The sequence below is a fragment of the Ylistrum balloti genome, unplaced genomic scaffold (assembly GCF_031769215.1).
Source record: "Ylistrum balloti isolate Yb309-2 unplaced genomic scaffold, AGI_CSIRO_Ybal_v1 Utg371250, whole genome shotgun sequence".
Classification (NCBI taxonomy): domain Eukaryota; kingdom Metazoa; phylum Mollusca; class Bivalvia; order Pectinida; family Pectinidae; genus Ylistrum; species Ylistrum balloti.
Window position 1 is genome coordinate 295,673 of NW_026782676.1, and position 25,143 is coordinate 320,815.

General features: G+C 34.8%; 1 protein-coding gene across 1 annotated transcript in view; it reads left to right on the forward strand.

Annotated features, from left to right (window-relative positions):
* LOC132561647 (glutamate receptor 4-like) overlaps positions 1–24,903 on the forward strand; it is a gene marked incomplete at its 3' end in the record, with an annotated part of 107,255 nt that extends 82,352 nt beyond the window's left edge. Inside the window, exons 4-16 of the mRNA XM_060226349.1 lie at positions 4,178–4,374; positions 12,258–12,311; positions 12,738–12,893; positions 13,316–13,522; positions 14,295–14,402; positions 14,604–14,702; positions 17,623–17,832; positions 19,037–19,383; positions 21,543–21,741; positions 22,013–22,269; positions 22,693–22,798; positions 23,783–23,923; positions 24,781–24,903. Of these exons, the coding sequence (XP_060082332.1) occupies positions 4,178–4,374; positions 12,258–12,311; positions 12,738–12,893; positions 13,316–13,522; positions 14,295–14,402; positions 14,604–14,702; positions 17,623–17,832; positions 19,037–19,383; positions 21,543–21,741; positions 22,013–22,269; positions 22,693–22,798; positions 23,783–23,923; positions 24,781–24,903 (2,204 nt within the window). The remainder of the gene's footprint in view (positions 1–4,177; positions 4,375–12,257; positions 12,312–12,737; positions 12,894–13,315; positions 13,523–14,294; positions 14,403–14,603; positions 14,703–17,622; positions 17,833–19,036; positions 19,384–21,542; positions 21,742–22,012; positions 22,270–22,692; positions 22,799–23,782; positions 23,924–24,780) is intronic.
* Between the last annotated feature and the right edge of the window lie 240 nt (positions 24,904–25,143).

Consider the following 25,143-nt stretch of genomic DNA (forward strand, 5'->3'; position numbering starts at 1 on the left):
ACGTCGATCAAGAATGATACATTTTGCCATAAGTCAGGGACCATCAGATTCAGTATGAAAATATTAGTAAAGATAAGCAATAATATGCCTTATCGTACTCCATGCAGTGTCCGCTTTTGAGATTGGTGACACCAAGCGAGGCATCCAACTTGACGATTAAACTGGGATACTTCAACAAAACACAAGCTTGCTATGCCACCTAAAGCAGCGTTTGCTCCGTGGTCATACTGTATTTACAAATGACACGTCAAAAATTGAAAAATGCAGAAAGATGGCAAGCTTCTATAATGGCTCAAATTGATATGACATACATGCAAATAGCTGCATGTGTTAGTATCTGGCATTGTGTTATATCTCGGTTAATGCAGCGTCTGGACAAATCCGTCTGACTGACCTCGAAAATCTACAGATAGAGAAGACAGACTTCTATGTAGACAGGCAAGGAGAACCCAATTTACCACTGTTGACAGATGTTGGAACAATATGCGACTTCGCTCTCGCCGACTAGTAGACCTTATTTGGTGACTCAAACAATTAAGATTACACTGGGCACGCGATCAACAGACATTGAAATAAGGTCTTGACGAAGAGTTCACTTGTCTGATGAAAGTCACTCCCTACTTGTAGAGACCAAGAAATACGTCCTTGATGGAGCTTTAAATGGAAAGAGAAGCCCTGATCCTTCAACCTCTAGTTGTTCCGAATTTCGATGCCCATCCATTAGCAGCTCGACCCGGTTTTTACAGATAAAAATGCCAAACTTCTCAGAGCCCGCTTAGTAATAGACTATCTTCAACATGAAGAAACTCTTCTATGGCCTGTATTGTCACTAGATATGAACCCAATGGAACATTTGTTGGACTATTTCGGACACAAAGTTAATTCAGGGGATCCACAATGTCAAACAATTGGAGAATTACGGGCTGCATTGATTCAGGAGTGACAGAGGTGTACTACGAACAAGCTTCGGCGAGTGGTCAATAGTCTCACACGAAGGACACAAGAATTTTACCAGAAGCGTGGTAGCTATAACCGATATTGATATTTTTATACACAATGGAGCTTGTTCATTAGTTAATCGTCTAGAACGAGTAACATGTTTAGTGATTTCACGTATCTCCTAATAGAAGCTAAAATCTAAACATTTTTTTCTGGACGTTGGGAATGAGTACATCTTTTAAAGATGATACCGCAATTAAACTTTTGAAAATAGTTTCCTTTTCTATAGACGGCGTATAATTTCTGTTGAGCTGTAATTGAATATTTTGATTAAATTCTGCAAACAAAATACTGCCTGATCTGAAATATTAGCAGTCCCTTACTTATGGCCAAATGTGTATTGTATTGATATACATAAAAGATAAACATATCTAACATCTTTATAATATAAGCAAGATGAAAACACAATTTAAATGAGACCTAAGTTTTGTGGCAATGCGTGTTGTGTATTGATAGTAGCGTAGTAGAAACCTCTAAGTGTCTTTGTATATCCCATACTAAAACAAGCATGTGCTAACCAAACCATTTTTTCTTGAAACTTCCCTACGATATATAAAGGCAATAGTATGTATAGTTTTATCATCTTCGTTTCTTTTTTGTTTTCTCTTGCTTGACAAGACAATCCCAAACCATCACATTTGTATCCAACACTGACCGTTCTTATTCGCAATTCTGCTCACCATGCAGTCGCCTTCAGTTTCTTAACTTGACAGCAGCCGTGCTAAACAGTGACAGTATTGGATAAGTTTTTACGTGGTATCGCATGAATGTCTCGACATACACTGCCTGAAAAAGACGGCAATGTACCCTGTGGTATTGATGTGATGTGTATAATGACATCAACGCGAGAAATGCTTTCCAAGCGCAATGTCGATTGCTATATTCTACACACTTCTAAGATTATATTTCCACGAAACATACCATTTTACCCACTTAAACAGTATTGCATGCCTCAGTCTCTGATGTTGTATGGTGCCAATTTGCTTGCATGAACAATTATACAGCTGAAATCTTATTTATTTTCACTCCCATGAGATATGTATGCGAATTAAAATAAAATTAACATGGTGTGTGCACTTTTGGAATCGTTATTGGAACTTGCGAGATACTTGTAATTGCTCGCAAGGAAAAACTAAAATAATTTGAGTTTTACTTTACAATTGTTTTCTGTATCTTGATAAAGTCAAAGTAGACGTATATGTCCTTTTCCATTAATGTAAAATTATTTTTTATTGTGACAGGAATTCATTTTTTATATAGTTTAATGTAACATTTGATCGATGGTGTTTTCTTTGTTAAATCAAGTTTGTTTCTGACTCTGTACATTGACAATGTCTGATTCTACACTTGCCATGCTGAATTTTTAAATACTACAAATTTCCATGAGATTTATCAACAGCTAAAATGAACGTTTCTGTATCTTATTTCACTTAAGTGCATGGCACTATTGTTGTAATTTCTAAGTATCAGGTATGTTTCCTTCATATGTCGCTTTCTGTACGGGTAACGTAAAAAAGACAAAAGGAACTCAATGTTCACATCTCTTGAACGACGACAAAAGGAGGCTAAGGGATAACTGGAAAACATTTTCTTTAATAGAAAGTTTAGACATTGCTGTTATGTATAACAGAACATGTAATAAATTACATAGAAATATATTTTTTAGGTATAATTAATGTTCTCGTGGTTCTTGTTTCACGGGATATTATTTGTATCACCATGTCCTTTTCTTGGTGTCAAAATTGACATAGGGCATAGACATATTGAAAAATGCTTGTCTGTTGAAATTTGTCCTCGGGTAAAACAAAAATCACAGACGATATCTTAGCGGTTGACTAATTTATATGGATATTCCCTCTTGAAATTTATTGAAACAGCTGATACACTGTTTGCAAAAACCGTTGAGATGCAGCGAATCGTTCGCTTGCATGATTTGCTGAACAAAGCGCTCAAAGGCCCCTGTAGCAACTATATTAGGTTTTTATTAGAAAATAGGAGGGTGACATATAACTTCATTCCTTGCTAAATACAATCGAAGCTCGTTATCTCGAACTTGTGTTACTCAAAGACCCCGTTTAATTCGAAGCATTTCAGTCCCTGCTTAACTTTACACAAAACACTAGAACTCAATAAATTGAATACTCAGTTATCTCGAACTTTTTCCCTGGTCCGAGAGATTTCGTGATAACGAGATTCGATGTATATCAAATATGCACCCAAAAGAACCCAGATTCTATGTTAATTACTTTAATTGTAACCCAACTATATCTAATCTGGATGGTTTCAATTAAAAACAATGTTTTCAATATTTTGAAATAAAATATTATCTGAACTAAATTAGTTAACAAGTGACTCTGTATTTAATGGCTTTAATTACAAAATAATGTATGGTTTTGTATTTAATCATTTATTCAATCAGAATAGTGTATAAAGATCAAAGAAATATATGGAAGGTCTATTTAGTATGATATTATGACGTAAAAACTTAATAGTTTGAGATAAACAAACAGGATTTTGCTTGACTTGTGTTTCTCATTCCATGGCCTTCTAATTAAAGAGAGTTTGTTTTTCAAATTTGTAAAGTACATATGTTCATTGAATAGATACATATATTTTATCTACTGCAAAACTATTTAAATGTCCTGATTAGGGTCTTTATTCATCGGTATATTGACCAATAAGATCAATGGTTTCTTGTTATTTCAGTATATGGTACAGAGTTGTCTTCTATAAGATAACTTTAGAATAAGAACTCTGTTTTTGATATACTGACCTATAGTGTACTTATAAAATGTAATGAGTGGTTTGTCGATAAGGAAATTGTCTACAGGGTGATATATATATATATATATATATAGATCAGAGCATTCAAAATGGCGCTGCTACCTAGTTGTCTAGCATGTCGTAATTTGAATGTAACACTAATTTTTTTTTTTTTTTTTTTTATAAAGTGTTTGACTTTAATGGTTTGAATTACAAAATGACATAGTATATAATTATACAAGATGAGACAAGATGAGACCATTATGTTTTGTTCGTTAATTTTAACTCCGACTGTTCCAACGTCCATCAATTGCTCTAATAATATTTTACACTCTATCTATCAATACAATCAGATGAGTGTAAGACGATGCCTTTTTTTACATCTGTTTAAATATAATATCTAATTTTTTTACAGATATGTGGAGATTACAGGATCTGTACACATTATTTAGTAAATTTAGAAAAAATGTAACTATTATGGCGAAACAAATTGAGGATCCTAGGACAGCACATGATATCCTACATCGAATCGACAAAGTGGGCGTGCCATGTTCAGAAAAGATATTTGTCCTGGACTTCGATAGAAAACGTCTACCTGTTTTTCTGAAGAAGGTATGTAATGCATGGTATATCAAAATACTTTACATTAACTTTGCCTTATTTGAATTTATATTTAGGCATTCAAACACTTTTTTTCCATTTAAACACTTTATGAGTGAGTGTACGTATCGCAAACATCTACATATATGCTTTAAGTTCCAGTAAGTAAAAGTGATTTTATGCCGTTTCTCTTTAATCAATATTCGATTGTTTACGCATGGTTTTAGGCGATTCGTTTTCTTGCAACAATTCGTGTCTTTAACGAGTATTCTAATCCAGCATTGTGCATTCTTTGTTCTGCTTCAACACACTATCCTTTTAAATGGCGAAATTGTTGCCACAGTTAATACTATAGTTAATTAAGACCTTCATCTTCACTGATGAGTCCTAGAAAGACGAAACAGCTGCTTGATGTAGCATAACCGACGAGTCCTAGAAGGACGAAACAGCTGTACGATGTAGCATCACTGAGGAGTCCTAGAAGGACGAACAACTGTTTGATGTAGCATCACTGACGAGTCCTAAAAGGACGAAACAGCTGTATGATGTAGCATCACTGAGGAGTCCTAGAAGGACGAACAACTGTTTGATGTAGCATCACTGACGAGTCCTAAAAGGACGAAACGGCTGTACGATGTAGCATCACTGAAGAGTCATAGAAGAACGAACAACTGTTTGATGTAGCATCACTTACGGATCCTAAAAGGACGAAACTGCTATATGATGTAGCATCACTGACGAGTCCTACAATGACGAAACAGCTGCTTGATGTAGCATCACTGACGAGTCCTACAAGGACGAAACAGCTGCTTGATGTAGCATAACCGACGAGTCCTAGAAGGACGAAACAGCTGTACGATGTAGCATCACTGAGGAGTTCTAGAAGGACGAACAACTGTTTGATGTAGCATCACTGACGGATCATAAAAGGACGAAACAGCTGTATGATGTAGCATCACTGACGAGTCCTACAAGGACGAAACAGCTGTATGATGTAGCATCACTGACGGGTCCTACAAGGACGAAACAGCTGTATGATATAGCATCAATGACGGGTCCTACAAAGACGAAACAGCTGTATGATATAGCATCTTTCTCCACGCCGCGACATACCTAGTCATTAAAACATTATTAGGCGCCCTCTGCTAAACATGAAACTGTATGCACATGGAGATATCATTCCAATATGATTTGTCCGCATATTTTGTTATGATACCGTATTAAGGTTTTGATATTTCAGTGTTATGGGTCTGTTAATGCGTACATAATTTGCTCCAGTATACGTTCACCTTGTCTTCAAATTAAACTGCACAACGCACAAACATTAGCAATATCATATAGCAATATTCATTTAATATACAATGGTTTATGACGCTAAACCAGAACCAAAAAATATACAAATATCACTGTAAATTATTACTGGTATTAGCGTTGATGATTCGTAAGGAAAAATATTCTGAGATTAGAGAGCAATCAATCCGTGTTTTGCTGTGGTTTATTTGATTGATTTTTCTGCCGGCAGCAGATGTAAAATGGTTGTAATCTGTCTGAAAAACGGTCACGTCGTATTTCAATTGATTATTAACGAATGTGGGTTATTCTTGATGTTAATCCAAACTACAGGTAAGCCTGCTAGTGAATGATATTCTTTTCTTCCTTAATAGCAAACTGACAATTGCACGATAGGGATAGACATGTTCGTCAATATAAATGTTACCTGAAATGAGATATGATATTGCTAGGCACACACCGTTCTAGGTTTTGTTTCTTTTGATTGTGTTTTTAATGCCCTATCGGTATCATTTGGTCACATAACATAGTATTATAGGCTTTCGTAGAAAATAAATACAAATTGTTTTAAATGATTAACTATATTACTATTTTTCCAAAAAATAATAACTAATCAAAGACCAAACATAAAAAAAAAATAAAATCAATTTCATAGAAGGTTTTCCTGCTTAGTGCTATTATATATAATGAGATGATGTTGACGAATAACGATTTATAGTAGACTAGACTTTGTCATCAATACTTGCTTACATTTACCCTCCAATTCCACTTCATTAGAAAATAAAACTAAAAATTACTTTTACTGGACTAAAGACATAAACGCGTTCTCCTGCCATTTCGTACATTAGTTCTAACATTTTGTACATTGTTTCAGCCAGTTTGTACATTGTTTCAGCCCGTTTGTACATTGTTTCAGCCAGTTTGTACATTGTTTCAGCTAGTTTGTACATTATTGTTCATTATTATCGGTCTTCAACGACGACGATTGAGAAATTACTTTAGTAGTGTACTTTAATAGCTGTATGATATAGCATCACTAACGATTCCTGGAGTGACGAAACAGCTGTATGATATAGCACCACGGACGAGTCCTAGAGTGACGAAACTGCTGTATGATGTAGCATCACTGACGAGTCCTAGAGTGACGAAACTGCTGTATGATGTAGCATCACTAACGATTCCTGGAGTGACGAAACTGCTGTATGATGTAGCATCACTGACGAGTCCTAGAGTGACGAAACTGCTGTATGATGTAGCATCACTGACGAGTCCTAGAGTGACGAAACTGCTGTATGATGTAGCATCACTGACGAGTCCTAGAGTCATGAAACAGCAGTATGATATAGCACCACAGACGAGTCCTATAGTCATGAAACAGCAGTATGATATAGCACCACTGAAGAGTCTTAAAGTGACGAAACAGCTGTATGAAACAGCTGTATGATATAGCACCACTGAAGAGTCCTAAAGTGACGAAACAGCAGTATGATATAGCACCACTGAAGAGTCCTAAAGTGACGAAACAGCAGTATGATATAGCACCACTGAAGAGTCCTAAAGTGACGAAACAGCAGTATGATATAGCACCACTGAAGAGTCCTAAAGTGAAGAGTCCTAAAGTGACGAAACAGCTGTATGATATAGCACCACTGAAGAGTCCTAAAGTGACGAAACAGCTGTATGATATAGCACCACTGAAGAGTCATAGAAGGACAAAACATTAGTATGATATAGCATCACTGACGAGTCCTAGAAGGACGTAACAGCTGTATGATATAGCACCACTGAAGAGTCCTAAAGTGACGAAACAGCAGTATGATATAGCACCACTGAAGAGTCCTAAAGTGACGAAACAGCAGTATGATATAGCACCACTGAAGAGTCCTAAAGTGACGAAACAGCTGTATGATATAGCACCACTGAAGAGTCATAGAAGGACAAAACATTAGTATGATATAGCATCACTGACGAGTCCTAGAGTGACGAAACAGCAGTATGATATAGCACCACTGAAGAGTCCTAAAGTGACGAAACAGCAGTATGATATAGCACCACTGAAGAGTCCTAAAGTGACGAAACAGCTGTATGATATAGCACCACTGAAGAGTCATAGAAGGACAAAACATTAGTATGATATAGCATCACTGACGAGTCCTAGAGTGACGAAACAGCAGTATGATATAGCACCACTGAAGAGTCCTAAAGTGACGAAACAGCTGTATGATATAGCATCACTGACGAGTCCTAGAAGGACGTAACAGCTGTATGATATAGCACCACTGACGAGTCCTAGAAGGACGTAACAGCTGTATGATATAGCACCACTGACGAGTCCTAGAAGGACGTAACAGCTGTATGATATAGCATCACTGACGAGTCCTAGAAGGACGTAACAGCTGTATGATATAGCACCACTGAAGAGTCCTAAAGTGACGAAACAGCAGTATGATATAGCACCACTGAAGAGTCCTAAAGTGACGAAACAGCTGTATGATATAGCATCACTGAGGAGTCCTAGAAGGACGTAACAGCTGTATGATGCAGTTTAATTAATTATTTGACTCTACTGTATCTAACTCTAAAATTTGTATTAAAGGTGTTATTCACCTTGTGTGTCTTTGTACAATTTTTTTTATAAAAAGTTATTCTAGATTAAATCTGAATGTCAATAGGTCATGGTCAGCTACTAGTAATGGATCGACTCCATTTGTCAGGCGTGGATTCGATTATATCGAGATTACTTCAAAAGAATAAATTCATATCAGAAATCTAGTAGTCATATACATGAGCAGAACAGCATTTAGTTGCCGGGGTCGCTGTAACCTGCATGGCACATTTTATTATTCATACACACGTATCCGACATTCTTCTAAAATTTTGAGCTGTATGATAATTACAAAATCTATCTAATAAAGAGCACTTCCACATCAGGATTTTGACATTTCTTCCAATTAATTTTAATTTCCTCATTCGCCTCTTGGGTATAAAGATTTAGGTTCTTAGCATCAATGACGAGTCATACAAGGACGAAATTGTTGCATGATGCAGTTGAATTCATTTTTTGACTCTAATGTGCAAGATGCTAAATTTGTATCGAACGGTGAACACCATTTTTCACTTCGTAATGTTTTACGTGATAAAATCTGTGGCGCGTCATCACATAGCAATAGTGTCAGTGACGCAAAACATTACTTGTCAATGTAAGATAACTTTTTTGTCATTTTCACGTAATTTTAGGTTCTATGAAAATACATTTGGCATTATATCGATAGATGATGCATAAGTATATGTTATACAAAATATTACATATGTTTATTTTGTAGCAAAAAGCTGTTGTTTTTTCATTGAATTACCCACTGTCAGTTTTGTTTCAAAGCAAACTGAAGATTTATCTAAAAAGCAACAGTGCCTATAAGAAAAGCGGGCGTGGTGCAAGATTAAAAACATGACTTTCAACCCTTATGGAATTACTACCATTCAATAGTTTTTGGATTTTTGGGGCTTTTTTTCTTTCAAAACCTAATTTTATGTAGACAAATTGATGATTCAATTGTAACATAATCTTAAACAATTTAAATAATCCTTGTTTGCGTGATCCAGCTGTAGTCATAAATATGTTTCATTATAAAAGTAAACTCTATGAATAGCATCACGCGACGCTAAATAAACATTGCGAGTTGAACTGAAATATATCGGTACAATGTGGACATCCAGACACTCGGTCCGTCCGCTCCTTTGCCAATATTCACTGAATTAATGACATTATCACCATAAATTGCACTCCTGATAATGGATGGACAAGGATGACAATCAATACCGTTGATGATCACTTTGATAGAATGAGGCAATTAAATTCTACTTTTGTAATGATATATCTTAAATTCGATCATGAAAGACAAGTAATATTACAGATCACGGGAAATGCCTCTTCTGGTATATTATCAATATCACCAAATATCTGGATTTGTACTTTTGTCGTTATATGCCTTAATGTCCTAGAATGAGAATACCGCAACCGTATGTACTTTAGGCATTACAGATGTTGTATCAACATGTGATCTTACTAATTTGATATTCTAAATACTATATGTATAGCAAGTATTCTAGATGTACTACTTCGCCAAAATATGCTCTTAAGTGTAAGTACACCAAATTTAATATATTTACATCACAAACACATGTGCCAATTACACTTGCTAAGGAATGATTTTCAAACAGCTTCTGAACTGAAACGGAGGCAAAATTCATCAAATTAATCTACTATCTCTTTCTCTCTCATGGACTGCTTTTTACCTGAATGCCAGGACTGATATGACAACATTACCACCTCTATTCCAGGCAGTGTATGAGCTCTCTGTCTAGACCGAGACTTACTGTTATGTGATTGTCGATCTGCGTGAAATGAATTGGTGTGAAGTATTTGTTAACGATTTTTTAAAAAGTATAAGGTAATCAAGTTAAATGTCATACTACCAGGTTTCGTTTGTTTAAGTCATATTAACACGTGTTGGTCATTTCAAGATGATGACTACGCAGAAATGTATAGATTAAGACGGATGTCGTTAAAAGATTGTACTAAAGACACAGTAGCGAATAACACTTAGAGTGATTCCTTGCTATGTTATATAATTGACTCGTTGTCATGACAAACTTCCTGGTTCAATATAGCCTGGACATTCCAATTAGTAGTGAGAGCCAGACAGTGTATATAAGTACAAAAAGGTTTAATGCTTTGGTACATCGCGTCCAGATAACAGATTCCGTAGTCTTCACACAAATAAATGCCCAACTTTAAGTTAAAAGAAAAGGCAGTGTTCAGGGAGTCATAAGATAGAAAAGAAAAACACTAAGATAAATCAAATTCTGATCGTGACATTAGACACATATCGTATACATACGTGTAGGGAAAATATCCCTGCTTAATATAAGAACATGCTGTTAGAGGTGACTAATTGTGGGATAATGTCTACTGTATTCCACTGCATGGTCTTGGTAGGCGACTTTAAAAGTTGTTCATTTGCAGAGTCGAGGGTTTAATAAAGAATGTAGACACCGAAAAAGATATGTTTCTTTGGTGATTCTTGAGATATTGATCCCCTGCTGCCCCTATGACAATACTTGAGATCTTGATCATCTGTTGCCCCTATGACAATACTTGAGATCTTGATCCCCTGTTGCCCCTATGACAATACTTGAGATCTTGATCATCTGTTGCCCCTATGACAATACTTGAGATCTTGATCATCTGTTGCCCCTATGACAATACTTGAGATATTGATCCCCTGTTGCCCTTATGACAATACTTGAGATTTTCATCCCCTGTTGCCTCTATGACAATACTTGAGATCTTGATCCCCTGTTGCCCCTATTACAATACTTGAGATATTGATACTCTGTTGCCCCTATGACAATACTTGAGATGTTGATCCCCTGTTGCCCCTATAACAATATTTAAGATCTTGACCCCCTGTTGCCCTTAGGACAATACTTGAGATATTGATCATCTGTTGCCCCTATGACAATACTTGAGATATTGATGCCCTGTTGCCCCTATGACAATACTTGAGATCTTGATCATCTGTTGCCCCTATGACAATACTTGAGATCTTGATCATCTGTTGCCCCTATGACAATACTTGAGATCTTGATCATCTGTTGCCCCTATGACAATATTTGAGATCTTGATCATCTGTTGCCCCTATGACAATACTTGAGATCTTGATCATCTGTTGCCCCTATGACAATATTTGAGATCTTGATCATCTGTTGCCCCTATGACAATACTTGAGATCTTGATCATCTGTTGCCCCCATGACAATACTTGAGATCTTGATCATCTGTTGCCCCTATGACAATACTTGAGATCTTGATCATCTGCTGTCCCTATGACAATACTTGAGATCTTGATCATCTGCTGTCCCTATGACAATACTTGAGATCTTGATCATCTGTTGTCCCTATGACAATACTTGAGACCTTAATCTCTTGCTTTCTATATTAACCGTTCTTTCTATGCTTTGTTTTCACTCATAATATCCATCTGGACACCTGTCCTATGCGACCCTTGCTGTTGCAAGGACGTTAATTCGGTGATGAAAATATCCTTTATGCTATTACATTGTATTGCCTGACCTTCTGTTTATACACTTTTTTATATTAGATAAGTTGTTCCGTGGATATAAAACCAAGGACCAATCATTAAACCCTAATCGATATATTAGTCTATATGTTTTAATCTTTACGTCATAATCTGTTATCCGGCGTTGTGTATCTTGGCACTTGCGTTCGAATATTATGGCATATCAAAATGAAATTGGGGAACAATATCAACATTTTTAGTTAGATTTTATGGCAAGACTTAGAAAATAAGTATATATGACAATATGACTAATAAAACACGATTTGGTACCGAGATATTTATGTAACTATACAACATCTCCCTAATTTGGATTTTATATGTATTTGAAATCAGATTTAATTCACAGTTATTGGTACCTTGTGAAGGAGAAGAATAGATAGATAGCTATTCGTATCTCATTTATCTATGTCCCATATGAACATTTAAAGGGTGTGTTTTTATGAAAAATTATTTTATGACCTTGTAGCTCACAGAAGTAGGAATGAATAGGGATGGCTACAACTACATAATTACAAGTTTGGTGAGTGTGTCTTTATTCGTTATCATGCTCTCTCTTAAAGAGTACCATTTTTATAATGACATGGAGCATCACTTTTGATTGACGACCATTTAATGACGTTTTAATGATGTACGCTCCCATTATGACACACGTGCTGTTTTCTTAATATTATGCAAAATAACGACAGCTATTTCAAACTATGTCTTACATCATTTAAATCCGATAAAAACAAATATTTGTCCTGTTTAACCTCAATATGTTCTTTCCGGAATAGAAAACAGATTTAGATACAACAATAATTATCATCTATCAATAGTATTACTTGGAATAGTAAATTGCATACAAAACACACTTAGAAACATATTTACGCGATAACATATTTTCATTTATGTGCTCCTAACAACAGATCATGCCTTAATAAGTTTGTCTTACTTTACGCTATTTCAGGATATCAAAGATATTGACCTGAAAATATTTTTCCATAGTGGGGCAACATTTACAGGATTTCAGCTACTAAACAACGAAAATATTAATTTACAACGTTTTCTGGGAAAATGGAATGTTTCAAGCAGTTTTGAAAACAACATAGTACCTGATTTCACGGTAGGTACTAATAATCCTGAAACACGAGAATGCATACCTGATGTATCTTGACATTTTCAATGATATATCTAACTTCGGAAAGAAAAAACCTTATTCTTCCTTGCGGAAATGTACAACTCTTATATTTTCTTTCAAAGAAATGTCACATTGTCACAAATGACTATATCAGATATATGTATTTCCTGAGCGAAATTAAAATTTATAGTAGAAAAACATAATGCTTTCGAACTTCGGCATCCTGAACATCCATTTAGTGCACGTGTTTCCAGGATTAAGCAGAAGACGCTTACTCTTCAGAATCGATTTATCTTATTCTCCTTGTATCTTTCCAGTGGTCTCAGTGTGTAAATCTTTTGTCGTTCAAGTTTAGTCTTGTTTCATTGATTTTGATTTCGAGTAAATATTTTGTACGATGATTTCAGACTGATTTGGCGTTGATGGTTGATGGAATCGCCAGTTTAACCAATGCTCTGAATGCCACCTTAGTTAGAGAACTAAAGACTGGACAATTGAAAGTTTTCAAAAGAAGACGCGGCCAATTTTACAATACAGACGAAAACCAAGGGATTTTGTGCTCTCCAAAAGTTCTTTATGCAAATGGACCTGAAGTTCTTGCCGCTTTGAAAAATGTAAGCAAACAAATTAGCCAGTCTTAACGAATTATTCGTGAACAACAAATAGCAGAATTTGTATGGACTTGTCCTTTTCTTTTAAAGAGGAGAATGACATAGTTGTAATTGTTTTCTCTGATGAAACAAATCTGGTTTTATGGTGTCAAAATTTGATTTTTGATATGGAAAACGTGCACAGTTTTATGAAGCCCGTATGCTAATTACATTTGGATAGGGATGTTTCAGTTTCATGCCGTGTGAAAGAAAAGTCGAATTATAAACTGAAATATTGTGCGTTTTAATGGAGGAATGAAAGAAAGATAGAGTGATGGTTTGGAAAGTAGTATGTTATTTATAAACAACGAAGATAATAGATGTATTTACAATAAATTAAATCTTGTCTTTGTAGCAAAAAATGTGAAGTTTCCATTTGAATTTAACATTTAATACTTATAACTTTGTAATATATGGTTAATTTAATTCTTGATCATCAGTTTATATAACGAATCTATATGGGGGTTTCAAATTGGAAATTGTAAAATTGTAACATCAAAACTTATATTTTGTGACATCAACAAACATTTTTTCATTGTCATGACACTTTCAGGCCAAAAGCAGTAAAACGTACTCCAATTTTTTTCAGGTTTCTCATATAATGGGTAACATAACATGGATTAGACATCCATGCTGAATATATGTAAAACGAATATATATTAAAAAATTGTTGCAAGTCAACAATTGTTTTCATGAAATCAACATAACATATTATTTGTTCTTGTTTCGATTACAGATTGAATTTCCAGGAATTACTGGAAATGTACAGTTTAACGAGGATGGAGAGAGGGTGAATTACACACTACAAGTTTATCAAAGTAGTTACAAACAGAGTGCTAAAAAGGTAATCTATAACCACTAGCAACATTGATGTTTTTACCATTGGAAATAAAAAGAATATTTAATATGTCAGCCTGTTCTCCTTTGCTGTAAACGAAAATGTGAACATTTTGTAAATGTAATTTTGTTCAGCAGTATATCTGATAAACATTAATATATGTGTTGCTGACGTATCACAAAAACACACATTGGTTTTAACTTGTAGATTGGACAGTGGTCTTCGACAGAGGGTTTACAATTGACAACTATGCCCCTAACTCGACCAATAAGCGAGCAGCATGTGAAAATAGTAACAACTGTTTTGGTAAGTGAAATAAATATAAAATGAAGACCTCAGAAGATCCAATAGTTTCTTATCGACTATTATGTTTCCTAAGTGAGTTGATATACCCACGGTTTTCGGTTATGAATCATTTAAGTTTTCTATCAGTATTTTGGTCATATGACCTTATTTGTCCCGTACCATGCATGTCTCGTTTTAATTCATTCGAATAGTGGCATATACACATACACATGACTTTCTTCTATTAGATTTATATAAACATATACTGAATCATACGGATAGTGCACTTCCCAATACACATTTTGACATTTTTTTTAATCGCTTTGAAACTTTCTCAGTAACATTTAGGCCCTTGGAACCAACGATGAGTCCTAGAAGGAGAAAACAGCTGTATGATTCAGTTAAATTCATCGTTTGTCCTATCCAACTCTAAATTTGTATTAAATTGTGCTATTCGCTTGCGTATATTTCGATAATCTTGTTAAAACACAAGAACGAGAAAGACTTAGGTCTGGAAGCTATAGTTATCATCCTTAATATCACTGACAATACCTAGAAGGACGTTACAGTGGTATGGAGCAGATAAATATAACCAAACGCTTTACTTTATCTGATTATAAAATCTCTTTTGAAATGTGCTCATCACTTTTCTGTATTTTGCGAAACAACCTATCATCTTATCTTAATCAATATTGTTGGCTTGGATGGAAAAGCGCAGGGTGGGGGTGAGGGGAGGGGGGAATGGTCTTACTTTGTGAGGAAACCGCAATACCTGGGTAAAGCCCACGTGGTCGTGCGAATGATCCCATACCTTTTCACGTCCGTTCAAGGGACAGAACCTCACACGACCATGTGGAAGGCAAGTGCGTTATCACTGCGCCATCCGACCACCTATTTTTAAACATTTATGTAAGGAATTGTTAAGTCTACATTTTTTTCTTTCCTGTACCGGAGTTTAAAAATTCTTATTGTTGTGGGTTTCCTCAATTTGCTTGTTTATCATATGGTACCGATATCCTGTTGGAGCCTAACAGCTTAGAAAAACATATTCACTTTTATACATCAAAAGACTGTTCTTAATTTTATCACGTACATCATATATAACCATTCCATCAAGGTACTTATCTTAGGATCAGGTTTTCACGCTGGCCCTTCCGGACGCCCCTCTGTTGCAAATTAACATAAATACTCCACGAATGTGCATGACCATAGCTATTCTCTCAATTTAGATATCTGAGGATCATTTTTCCGTGCACAACCTTTTATACAGTTATGCCTTTTTTACTTTGAAAATATCCTATATCCAAACAGAAAACAACCTTTTGCCCTATTTCAATTTAATTTTATTCATATCATTAACATCTCCTTGGATTTGCGAATCTCCAGACCACTTTCCGATTCTAGTTTTTTAGGTTGCAGCCCTTAGCTGAGAAATAGCACATAACTATCTTTATCACTCTTAATAAACAAGTGGACATTTTATTTTTCAGTTCAATAAAAAGTTATGCCTTAAGGACTTTTTACGGGGTATTGATTTTTTCCATTGATTCTATGGAGTTATGCCACTTTACTGAAAATAATCTATAGCCTTGCCCCGACTTGAAATCTGATATCAGCAATAATTTACTCATATAATGACTTGATCCCTCTTATATGTATTTGGGGTATTAGTTTTTCACAGATTGCCATGGTTACGGAAACTCATTTGCCAAAAAATGCTTAGTAAAATCTTCGATACCTAAATAATATCACTCAGCCTCTTTCATTGGCAATTGGTGTATTAATTAATACATTTTTCAGTTGAAGTGATTGTGAATGGTTAAAATCTTTGCACGTATTAGTCGGCGAAAAGACCTATTACTATTGTTATGTTTTTCCTATCCCAATCATTCTGATAATTTTCTGCCATGGCTTTAAAACTATTGATTACACAGTAGCGTTTGTACAATTGTATAATTTGAAAAAGGTCCCAAAAATATGAGGATATTTTTTATTACAAGGTTATACAAAAATAGGACAAAAACAAAGCTTCGCTGCTAGGTCAAAGGTCACAAATTTTCCATTGTTTATTTTTATTTTTCAATTTATTGGAAAAATAAACATTACCATCCTAATGAAGTTGTAACGGTTACAATATTTTTTGAAGTTGTTGCATTTAAATTTCTCAGACAACCTTCCAATTTTTTTCATTGAAAAAATCAATAGCTGTCATTACGTAATGCCTTTTTTTCTTTAAACTGCAATAACTAATTAAATGATTGATCATTTAAATATATCTTTGGGTCTTAAGACCTACAATTAAAAGCTTTCCTCTAGAAAAATTTTCATGTCAACATTTTAACTTTCAGTTTGAGGGTTGCTAGTCAAAAGTAATATTTGAACTGATATAACTTCTTTTCAATAACCAAGATACCCAGGGTTATGTTATTTGGTCAGAGGGAAGAATGGCTATTAAGGTTTGTTTATTTTTTAAACAAATGTACTTCAGATGTGTCAAAATCTTCTAAATGACCGATCTCAAATGCGATCAAATAAATTACCTTGACCTACTTTCGACGTAGCAGGGTGAAATGTGATGTCATCTTTAAACAAGTTCTAATTAAGCAAGAGGCCAAGGGTGAAAACATTTGAGGCATGCTGGAGTGAACGTTTGTCGCAAATTTGCAACATATGCAGAATTTTTCGTACTTTGATATGCCTTTTAGAAAGATTAAGCCTTTGGGACATAGCTTTTATGTAGATGAAAAGCTTGTCGTACTATTAGCCAAGAATTTTTAATTATCCTTGGGATGTCAAATTTATACTTTATTACGGATTACTATGTAAACGTCATATTTTGCAGCCGTTTCATCGATTTTGAGCTTAAATCGTTGTGTTGTTGAAACTTATTCTGGTGTGTTTTTTTTTTTTTTTTTTATTATTATTATTATTTTTATTTCAGGCTCAACCGTTTGTGCAGCTAAAGGAGGAAAATGATAATGGAAAACCTGACCCAGAGTATGAAGGCTTTTGTGTAGATTTGTTAAAGGAAATAACTGCTACACACTTCGTTAATTTCACATATAGATTTGTAATACAGAAAGATGATGAGTACGGTGTCAGGATGAAGAACGGTAGCTGGACAGGGATGATAGGCGAAATTGTCTCTCGTGTAAGTGTCAAAACATTAGAGTTATTTAGTGTAAGAACCATGGCGCATAATTGAATATTCTGTTCTGATAATCGCATATTTATATTTTGAAATGAAAAAAAATATTATTTTAAAGAAAACAATGGTATTTTTGAAATGAAACTTCCAATCTTCGATTTTTGTCCCAATATACAATTATATACAAGTATCTGATCAGCAAATTGTCCATTTTCGAAAACTTGCCACTTTGGTGAAAACCTATTATCAATGTGAGTCCCCTACCGGCTTTTAATAGAAGATGGGTCTTAATCTCTCTTCTGGATTTGAATACATTCTGTCACTAATATCACTACATAGAAACAAAAAGGATATATGCTGCCGTTTTATTAAATATGCCACATACATTGTAAACTTCAAGATGATGTTGAATGTGCTTACAAAAAGTGGTAATATTCCAGCGCTTAACTGAATCATACGGACATTGACTAATATAAGCATGACCGACTGTGCTTCCTTTTCCGCCTTTTAATATTGTTTTAAGTCATACTAAATTTACGTGTGTAATAGTTTGATATAATGAAATTGAATTTCACAACTATCATTATATTTTACCTGCCGATGACAGTAGTACGATATTCTATCCCCACCGTTTTCTATTGTTCCCTGTTATGGAATCGATTTGTAAATAATGACGCACAGTTACGTAATACAACCCCGACCGTACATTTTGTATGCCTTGTCTCTACAAAGCTGTATCATAGTTCTGGTTTTCCTATGGGAATAGATGTGTAACGTTACGAAGTGCTAATAACTTGAATAGGCATAAACTTGCTTCTAAAAGACAACATTACACTGAAGCCATGCAATAAAACCTTTGGTCATTTTACAGTAGAAAATAATGTATTATTGCAAAAGCAGCCGCTGAGAATTTTAGTCTCATAAAGGTTTAGTTTGAATTGATTAACAGTGCTATTTGATAATAAGCTTCACACTGACAAAGATCAAATGACGTCATTACAAATCCACATCGCTTTAGTAGCTGACTCCTCATGTCGTGTGCATCCAATGTTGTTAGTGATTCTCTCAAGTAAACGCAGAGGAAGTCCTTTAAATATATGAAAGATTCTCTATCGTCTGATGTTTTAATGATTAAACCTGTCCTTTCCGAAAAAAGCTTTGCTTGATCATAATTTTACATATTCTATGTATTTTCATATTTGTTCAGCAAGCGCATTTGGCAGTCGCTCCAATAACCATAACCAGGGAGAGAGAAGAGGATGTTGACTTTACAAAACCATTTATGAAAACTGGAATTTCCATAATGATTAAACGCCCGGACAAGCAAAAACCAGGAGTATTTTCATTTAAAGAACCATTGTCCAACATGGTATGGCTATGTATCACAGTTGGCTTTTTAGCAGTCAGTACAATATTGTTCCTTGTTGGTCGCTTCAGTCCATACGAATGGAAGGAAAACTCAACGACAGGGCCATCAGACGATTTTAATATGCTGAATTCTCTCTGGTCGAACCTCGGGGCCCTCATGATGCAAGGCTCGGATATATTTCCAAGGTAAAGATTCTATACGCCAACATCAAATCCTGAATTTATAGATAGCCTGATAAATTCTTCATCTTCACAAAAGGGGCAGATAATCAATCCAATCTTGAATAGATGCTAAAAAACATGCTGAAATTTGCAATACACATAAACCAACGTTGGAATTTTACACCTTTATCGTTTACTGACAAGCATATTTTGAAGAAATGAAACGGAAACCGATGCTTCCTTCAGTGCCTCTGAATTTTTCCTTTCCCGCTTCTATCCCTTAAAGTCCGCCTTATATGTAAGCTTTACTTAACTTACAATAATTGAGAAACAAGGTATTTCAACTGAACCAATTTTGCTGGCCCATATAGAAGCATAGGTGGGTCCTATGGTGAGAAGAAAACAGAGTACCTGGGGGAAAACTACGTGATCGTGCAAGTGACATCTTTAGTCCGTTCGTGTAACTTAAGCATTGCCGGCAGAGTGAATGGCGAATGTGTTACCAATGATCAACCCATCTGTCTTTTGTATCAATGTTCCACGGAGGTTACTCTCAACAAAGATGATCAAAAACCAATAAAGTGAATTGACATCACTGTATTTGTAATGCATTAAATGAAACTGATAAATTATTAACACTTTTCAATAGCATGCTATCTACTACATTTAAATTTCGTTATATTGTTTATCTGCATTCCAAACGAAAACATCTATACAATGAAATACGCATATCGTGAACATGGTACACAGTGTTTGCATGTGTTATTTCAGTGTACAGGTTTTTTTTTACTTCACTTTAACAAGAAGTGATGAGATTCAAATTTTGAAGATGAGTTATGCTTTCTGAAGACTGGCATGTCTTTATATAAATATGTATAGCCATTAAGGAAATATACCAGAAATATGCATGATATCAGAGAGCCTGTCTAAAAGATTCTTTCAGACACAGTGCGATAGATATATTGTAACCTATGGTCAAGATCAAAAGTGTAAATACTGCAAGGAATAAATATATTTCATACGTCTTTGTGGTGCGCTGTCATTGTAACTGATTGACAAACTAATATTTCAATCATTTGTGCAAATAAAAAAAAGTTATATTACAAACCCCTCCCTTGTTCAAGGCTTTCTCTTGAATCCTTTTTGTTTATAGTTTAGCCCTTTCTTTTGGTTGATTTTGAGATACATACAGAACTGTGATTTTGCTCGCAATGTTAGTTCTTGATATAAGCATTCTTTATATGACATGCCATTTTACTTAGAATCCGAAGCAATGTCTTTAATTGCAGTAAATTTTCAATGATTAATTGATTTCTCGAAATGCACTTTTCTCCGAACACAATTATTTTTTTGCCTTATGTCAGATTCATCATTCCTTTTTCTCAATATATCTTCAAAATGACATTTTTGCGTATATTGCTTGGTAAGTAATCAATTTTTTCAAGAAAAATTACTATACGCTGATGAAGCTATTCCTGAAGAGTGCAACATAGACATTTTATCTGTAGCCGCAGATAGAATAAATAGTACATGTACATAGATATACGATAATTACTGCTAACATAGATTTAAATCTTCATAATTGTTACAGCTGCTGAACGGAATATTGATTTCTATAGTAGAGAACCATTCCCAGTGAAAATTGCTCTTTTGTACAAGTTTTTGCATTATTAATATTCTCAAGGCATCTTCCATTAAGATATTATCAGTTTTAAGCTTTGCTGTATATGACAAATGAAAGGATAGCACAGCATTTCAGTAGTCCTTCTGAAATGACAGTACCTGCTTTAGTACAGCAATAAGTCTTAAAGGGACAAGTATGTCAGAAGCGCATATATATATATATAACATTATTATTGCATAAGGGGGGAAAAGGGAAATTCAAATGAAAGTTGAACAAAAATTGAGGCTTTTAAGTTTTTTATATATATATATATATATATATCAATTAATCAGAACAAACATTATCATGACATATTTCTAATTCAGGATAGTAAGAGTATTTTCCAAAATATCACATTACAAATCACGGTATCCGTTCCCGAGTCTTTGATTACTTTCTACTTTAGCTGCCTCTGTAAATATATATATATATATAGCTTGTCTGACTTTAGAAGATATCCATTGCAACAATAACATAATTTCAGGACAAATGAATAACCTGATGCTTACTTTTATTTAAGGTCTATATCTGGACGAACGGCTGAGAGCGCCTGGTGGTTTTTCACTTTGATTTTGATATCATCCTACACTGCCAATCTAGCAGCCTTTCTGACTGTTGAACAATTCTCCATCCCTATCGACTCTGTCGACGACCTGGCGAACCAAAACACAATTAAATACGGCGTTCTTGCCGGAGGTTCTACCATTACGTTTTTTGGGGTAAATTCAACTTAATGCATTTGACTGATATTTGGTATATTGCTTTGGTGTATAAATTCGAGTCATATTTTCTGATGATAAAATGTGAATTTTTTATCAATTTGACCTTCATTTCAGTCTGCAGTAGAGATATTGTTATCTTTAAACATACTCCTGATGTGCTCCTGATGTCTGATAAATTGCAATTTTCAAGATGCATTTTCTTTTACCATACCTTGATATCTTTTATAAAATAATTATATTTTTAGTATCTTAACTCCATATGTTTCAGGGATCCAAAGTCACGGTATATCAAAAGATGTGGAAAGTTATGAAATCTCGAAACGAAACAGGAGCTGACATTTTTATGGAATCAAACGAAAAGGGCTGGCAAAAGGTTCAAACTTCAAAAGGCAAATATGCCTTTTTATTAGAAGAATCCTTTAATGAATATTTCAACAACAGAAAACCATGTAGTACTATGAAAGTTGGTAACACTCTCAACAGTTTTGGATATGGCATAGCACTTCCTATTGGCAGTAAAATAAGGTATCCATCTTTTAAATTATTCTGTTTTCAATTCGACGAAACAAATAAGATAACCAAAATAACATCGCTCATGTTTCAACTTACTCGTTAATGACAATGGCTAATTAAATGATATTGATATAGCAGATTTGCTTAGAATTTTAACAATTTTTACTTTCCAATTTGGTCTTGGACATGTGGAATTGAAAATTGATTGATATCGTCTCCTGCGGTTAATTCACAACCTATAATTAACCTATGTGGAAAGTACACAATCAAAAGACCATACATCCGAATTTTATAATTGACCATGTGCTTTCATATTTTCATTTGTCCTCAAAACGTTTCCGGATGCGGATAACGAATGACAAACATTATTCTGATAAAATGTGATACTGTAAGATTTTACAGACTTGTGTAACGGTGTTTATCCTTATCTTACAGTAAAGGTGTTAATTTAGCAGTTTTACACTTACGAGAGATTGGTCATTTGATTCGCCTTCGTCAGAAGTGGTGGGTTGACCGTGGTCAGTGCGGTGGGGTCACAGGGGTAAGTAGTATTTGAAGTATTTGGCAATAATATATATGGGGCAATCAGGGACATTAACATCATTGACAGAAATTCGATTTACTGTACTCAAAGTGTATGGTGACACAAGTAATGTTGATACTTTGACATGCTTAAATAAACATACTAACGCAGAAAATATCACTTTTGTCCATAAATGTTCCGCGAACAGCGGTGAAAATTGAAAGAGAACGAATGTCAACACGATCACACGCATGATATTAAAAATGTTAACGATAGATTCACAGCTCTCATCAATAATCAAGGTTTAATAACATACTGGGGTAAACTATATCCTCTATCACATACAGTTACCAGTAAGCTAGTTTTCAGAATTTGATCGTCTTATGTTATATCATTCGTTTAAAAAAAGCTACGTTTTAACATTGATGTAATCATTTAATAGGTGTTACCATTTTAAGTATTGTTAACTTGAAATGGATGGAGATTATTTCATATTAAACTGTATTCTGCATTTTCTATATATTCATAGATATATAAAGGGGATATGTATGTCACTGCGGACAGTATCCCCTTACGTGTTATACACGTGTGATATTCTTGTTTAAATGGTGACTAGGGTTATGTGATGCCTGATAAACCTTCTGTTTAAAGAATCTAACCTTCCATATATCCGCATGTTAAAGAAAGACTTCGCTATTTGTGTGTCAGATTTCGCTATTAGTGTGTTAGACTTCGATATTTGTGCGTCAGACTCCACTTTTTGTGTGCCAGACTCCACTTTTTGTGTGCCAGATGTCGCTATTTGTGTGTCAGACTTCAATATTTGTGTTCCAGATTTCGCTATTTGTGTCAGATTCCGCAATTTGTGTTCCAGACGTCGCTATTTGTGTGTCATATTTCGCTATTTGTGTGTCAGACTGCTATCTGTGTGTCAGATTTCGCTATTTGTGAGTCAATGATGATCAAATGGTCTATATTAATTATTTTTCACATATATTTCAGGGCAAAGGGAAGAAGTCTCTTTCCCTGAGTAATGTATCAGGAATTTTCCACATCCTTATTGGGGGACTAGTACTCGCCATGCTTGTTTCAATCATAGAATATGCAACGCATGTACATTGCAAACGACGGAAAAAGTACAAGGTAGGTTTATGTGTAACCTGTATGTAAGACGAGTAACGCCAATTGGTATGTCGAGTACATGTCATGATATACCGATTTTCACACACTGTCATGTCCGTTTTTGCTCAGTCGGCAGAACGCTGGCTTCAGTAACCTTAGATGAAGATCCAGTATGCTTAATTCGACGATCCCTGTCAGTGTCTGTCTCGTTTCTATGGAAAGTTAGAAACGGGCAGGTCTGAGCTGAGGTTGTTGTCGCCGTGGGAAAGACACTTTACCTGATATGCCCTAAATTGCATGCGATTGGTTTCCTTTATATTGTTATATGAAGTAGTCACCAACGACTACATGAAGACCATTCTCAAAATGACAATAACATGAGGCAAACCAATCATACCTTTATTTGTAGACGTGCCGTTGTGCAAAGTTATACACATGACACTTTCCAATATCAATTCATTGATAAAAACATCATATACCGAATAATGTTTTAAACAACATCATCCTACCATTCGATTTTTATCATGAACGATAGCGGGAGCAGTGCACTAGTTCTTTGTCGTTTCAATCATATTAGTATACTAGATAATGGATTATTTTACAGGAACAATACAAATTCAATCGTGCCACTTATTACCAAACCAGGCATTGTATGATGCATTATGTTGTACAAAAAGTATCCTATTTTTGTTTAAGACTTGTAAAATAACAATTTCTGAAACTCATTTCATAAATGAATTGAAAGATAAGTTAAGATCTTATTTATATGAACGCCAGAAACTTTATCAATAAAAGAGCAATTGCACTTAAATGCTTTTATAATCAAAGATAACAATTTTACTGTTATTGCTCTTCTAAATGTACGTATGTATTGACAGGTTCAGAAAAAGAAAGAAAAGGCATTTAAATCAGCGACTCCAAATAAAGGAGAACTACAACCATTAAGAACCAATGGAAACGATGGAGCAATAGAGAACAAGGGTCTATGTTACACACAAGAGGTAAAGATATTTGTCCTTTTATCAATAGTTTTTCATCATAGCCATTTTATTGTCTAAACATATAAAAAAATGGCTATCAAAATATGTATTAGTGGCAGTTATGTCAAGTCTCAGTGGAATATGGTTAATGAGAGGATCAAATATTACAGTAGGATTTCTGTTTAAAGACGAACAAAAACCGTTTTGTGGAGATGGAGGTAATGTCTCCGCGAACGGTGTTGGTAGCTTGTGTGGCTACCG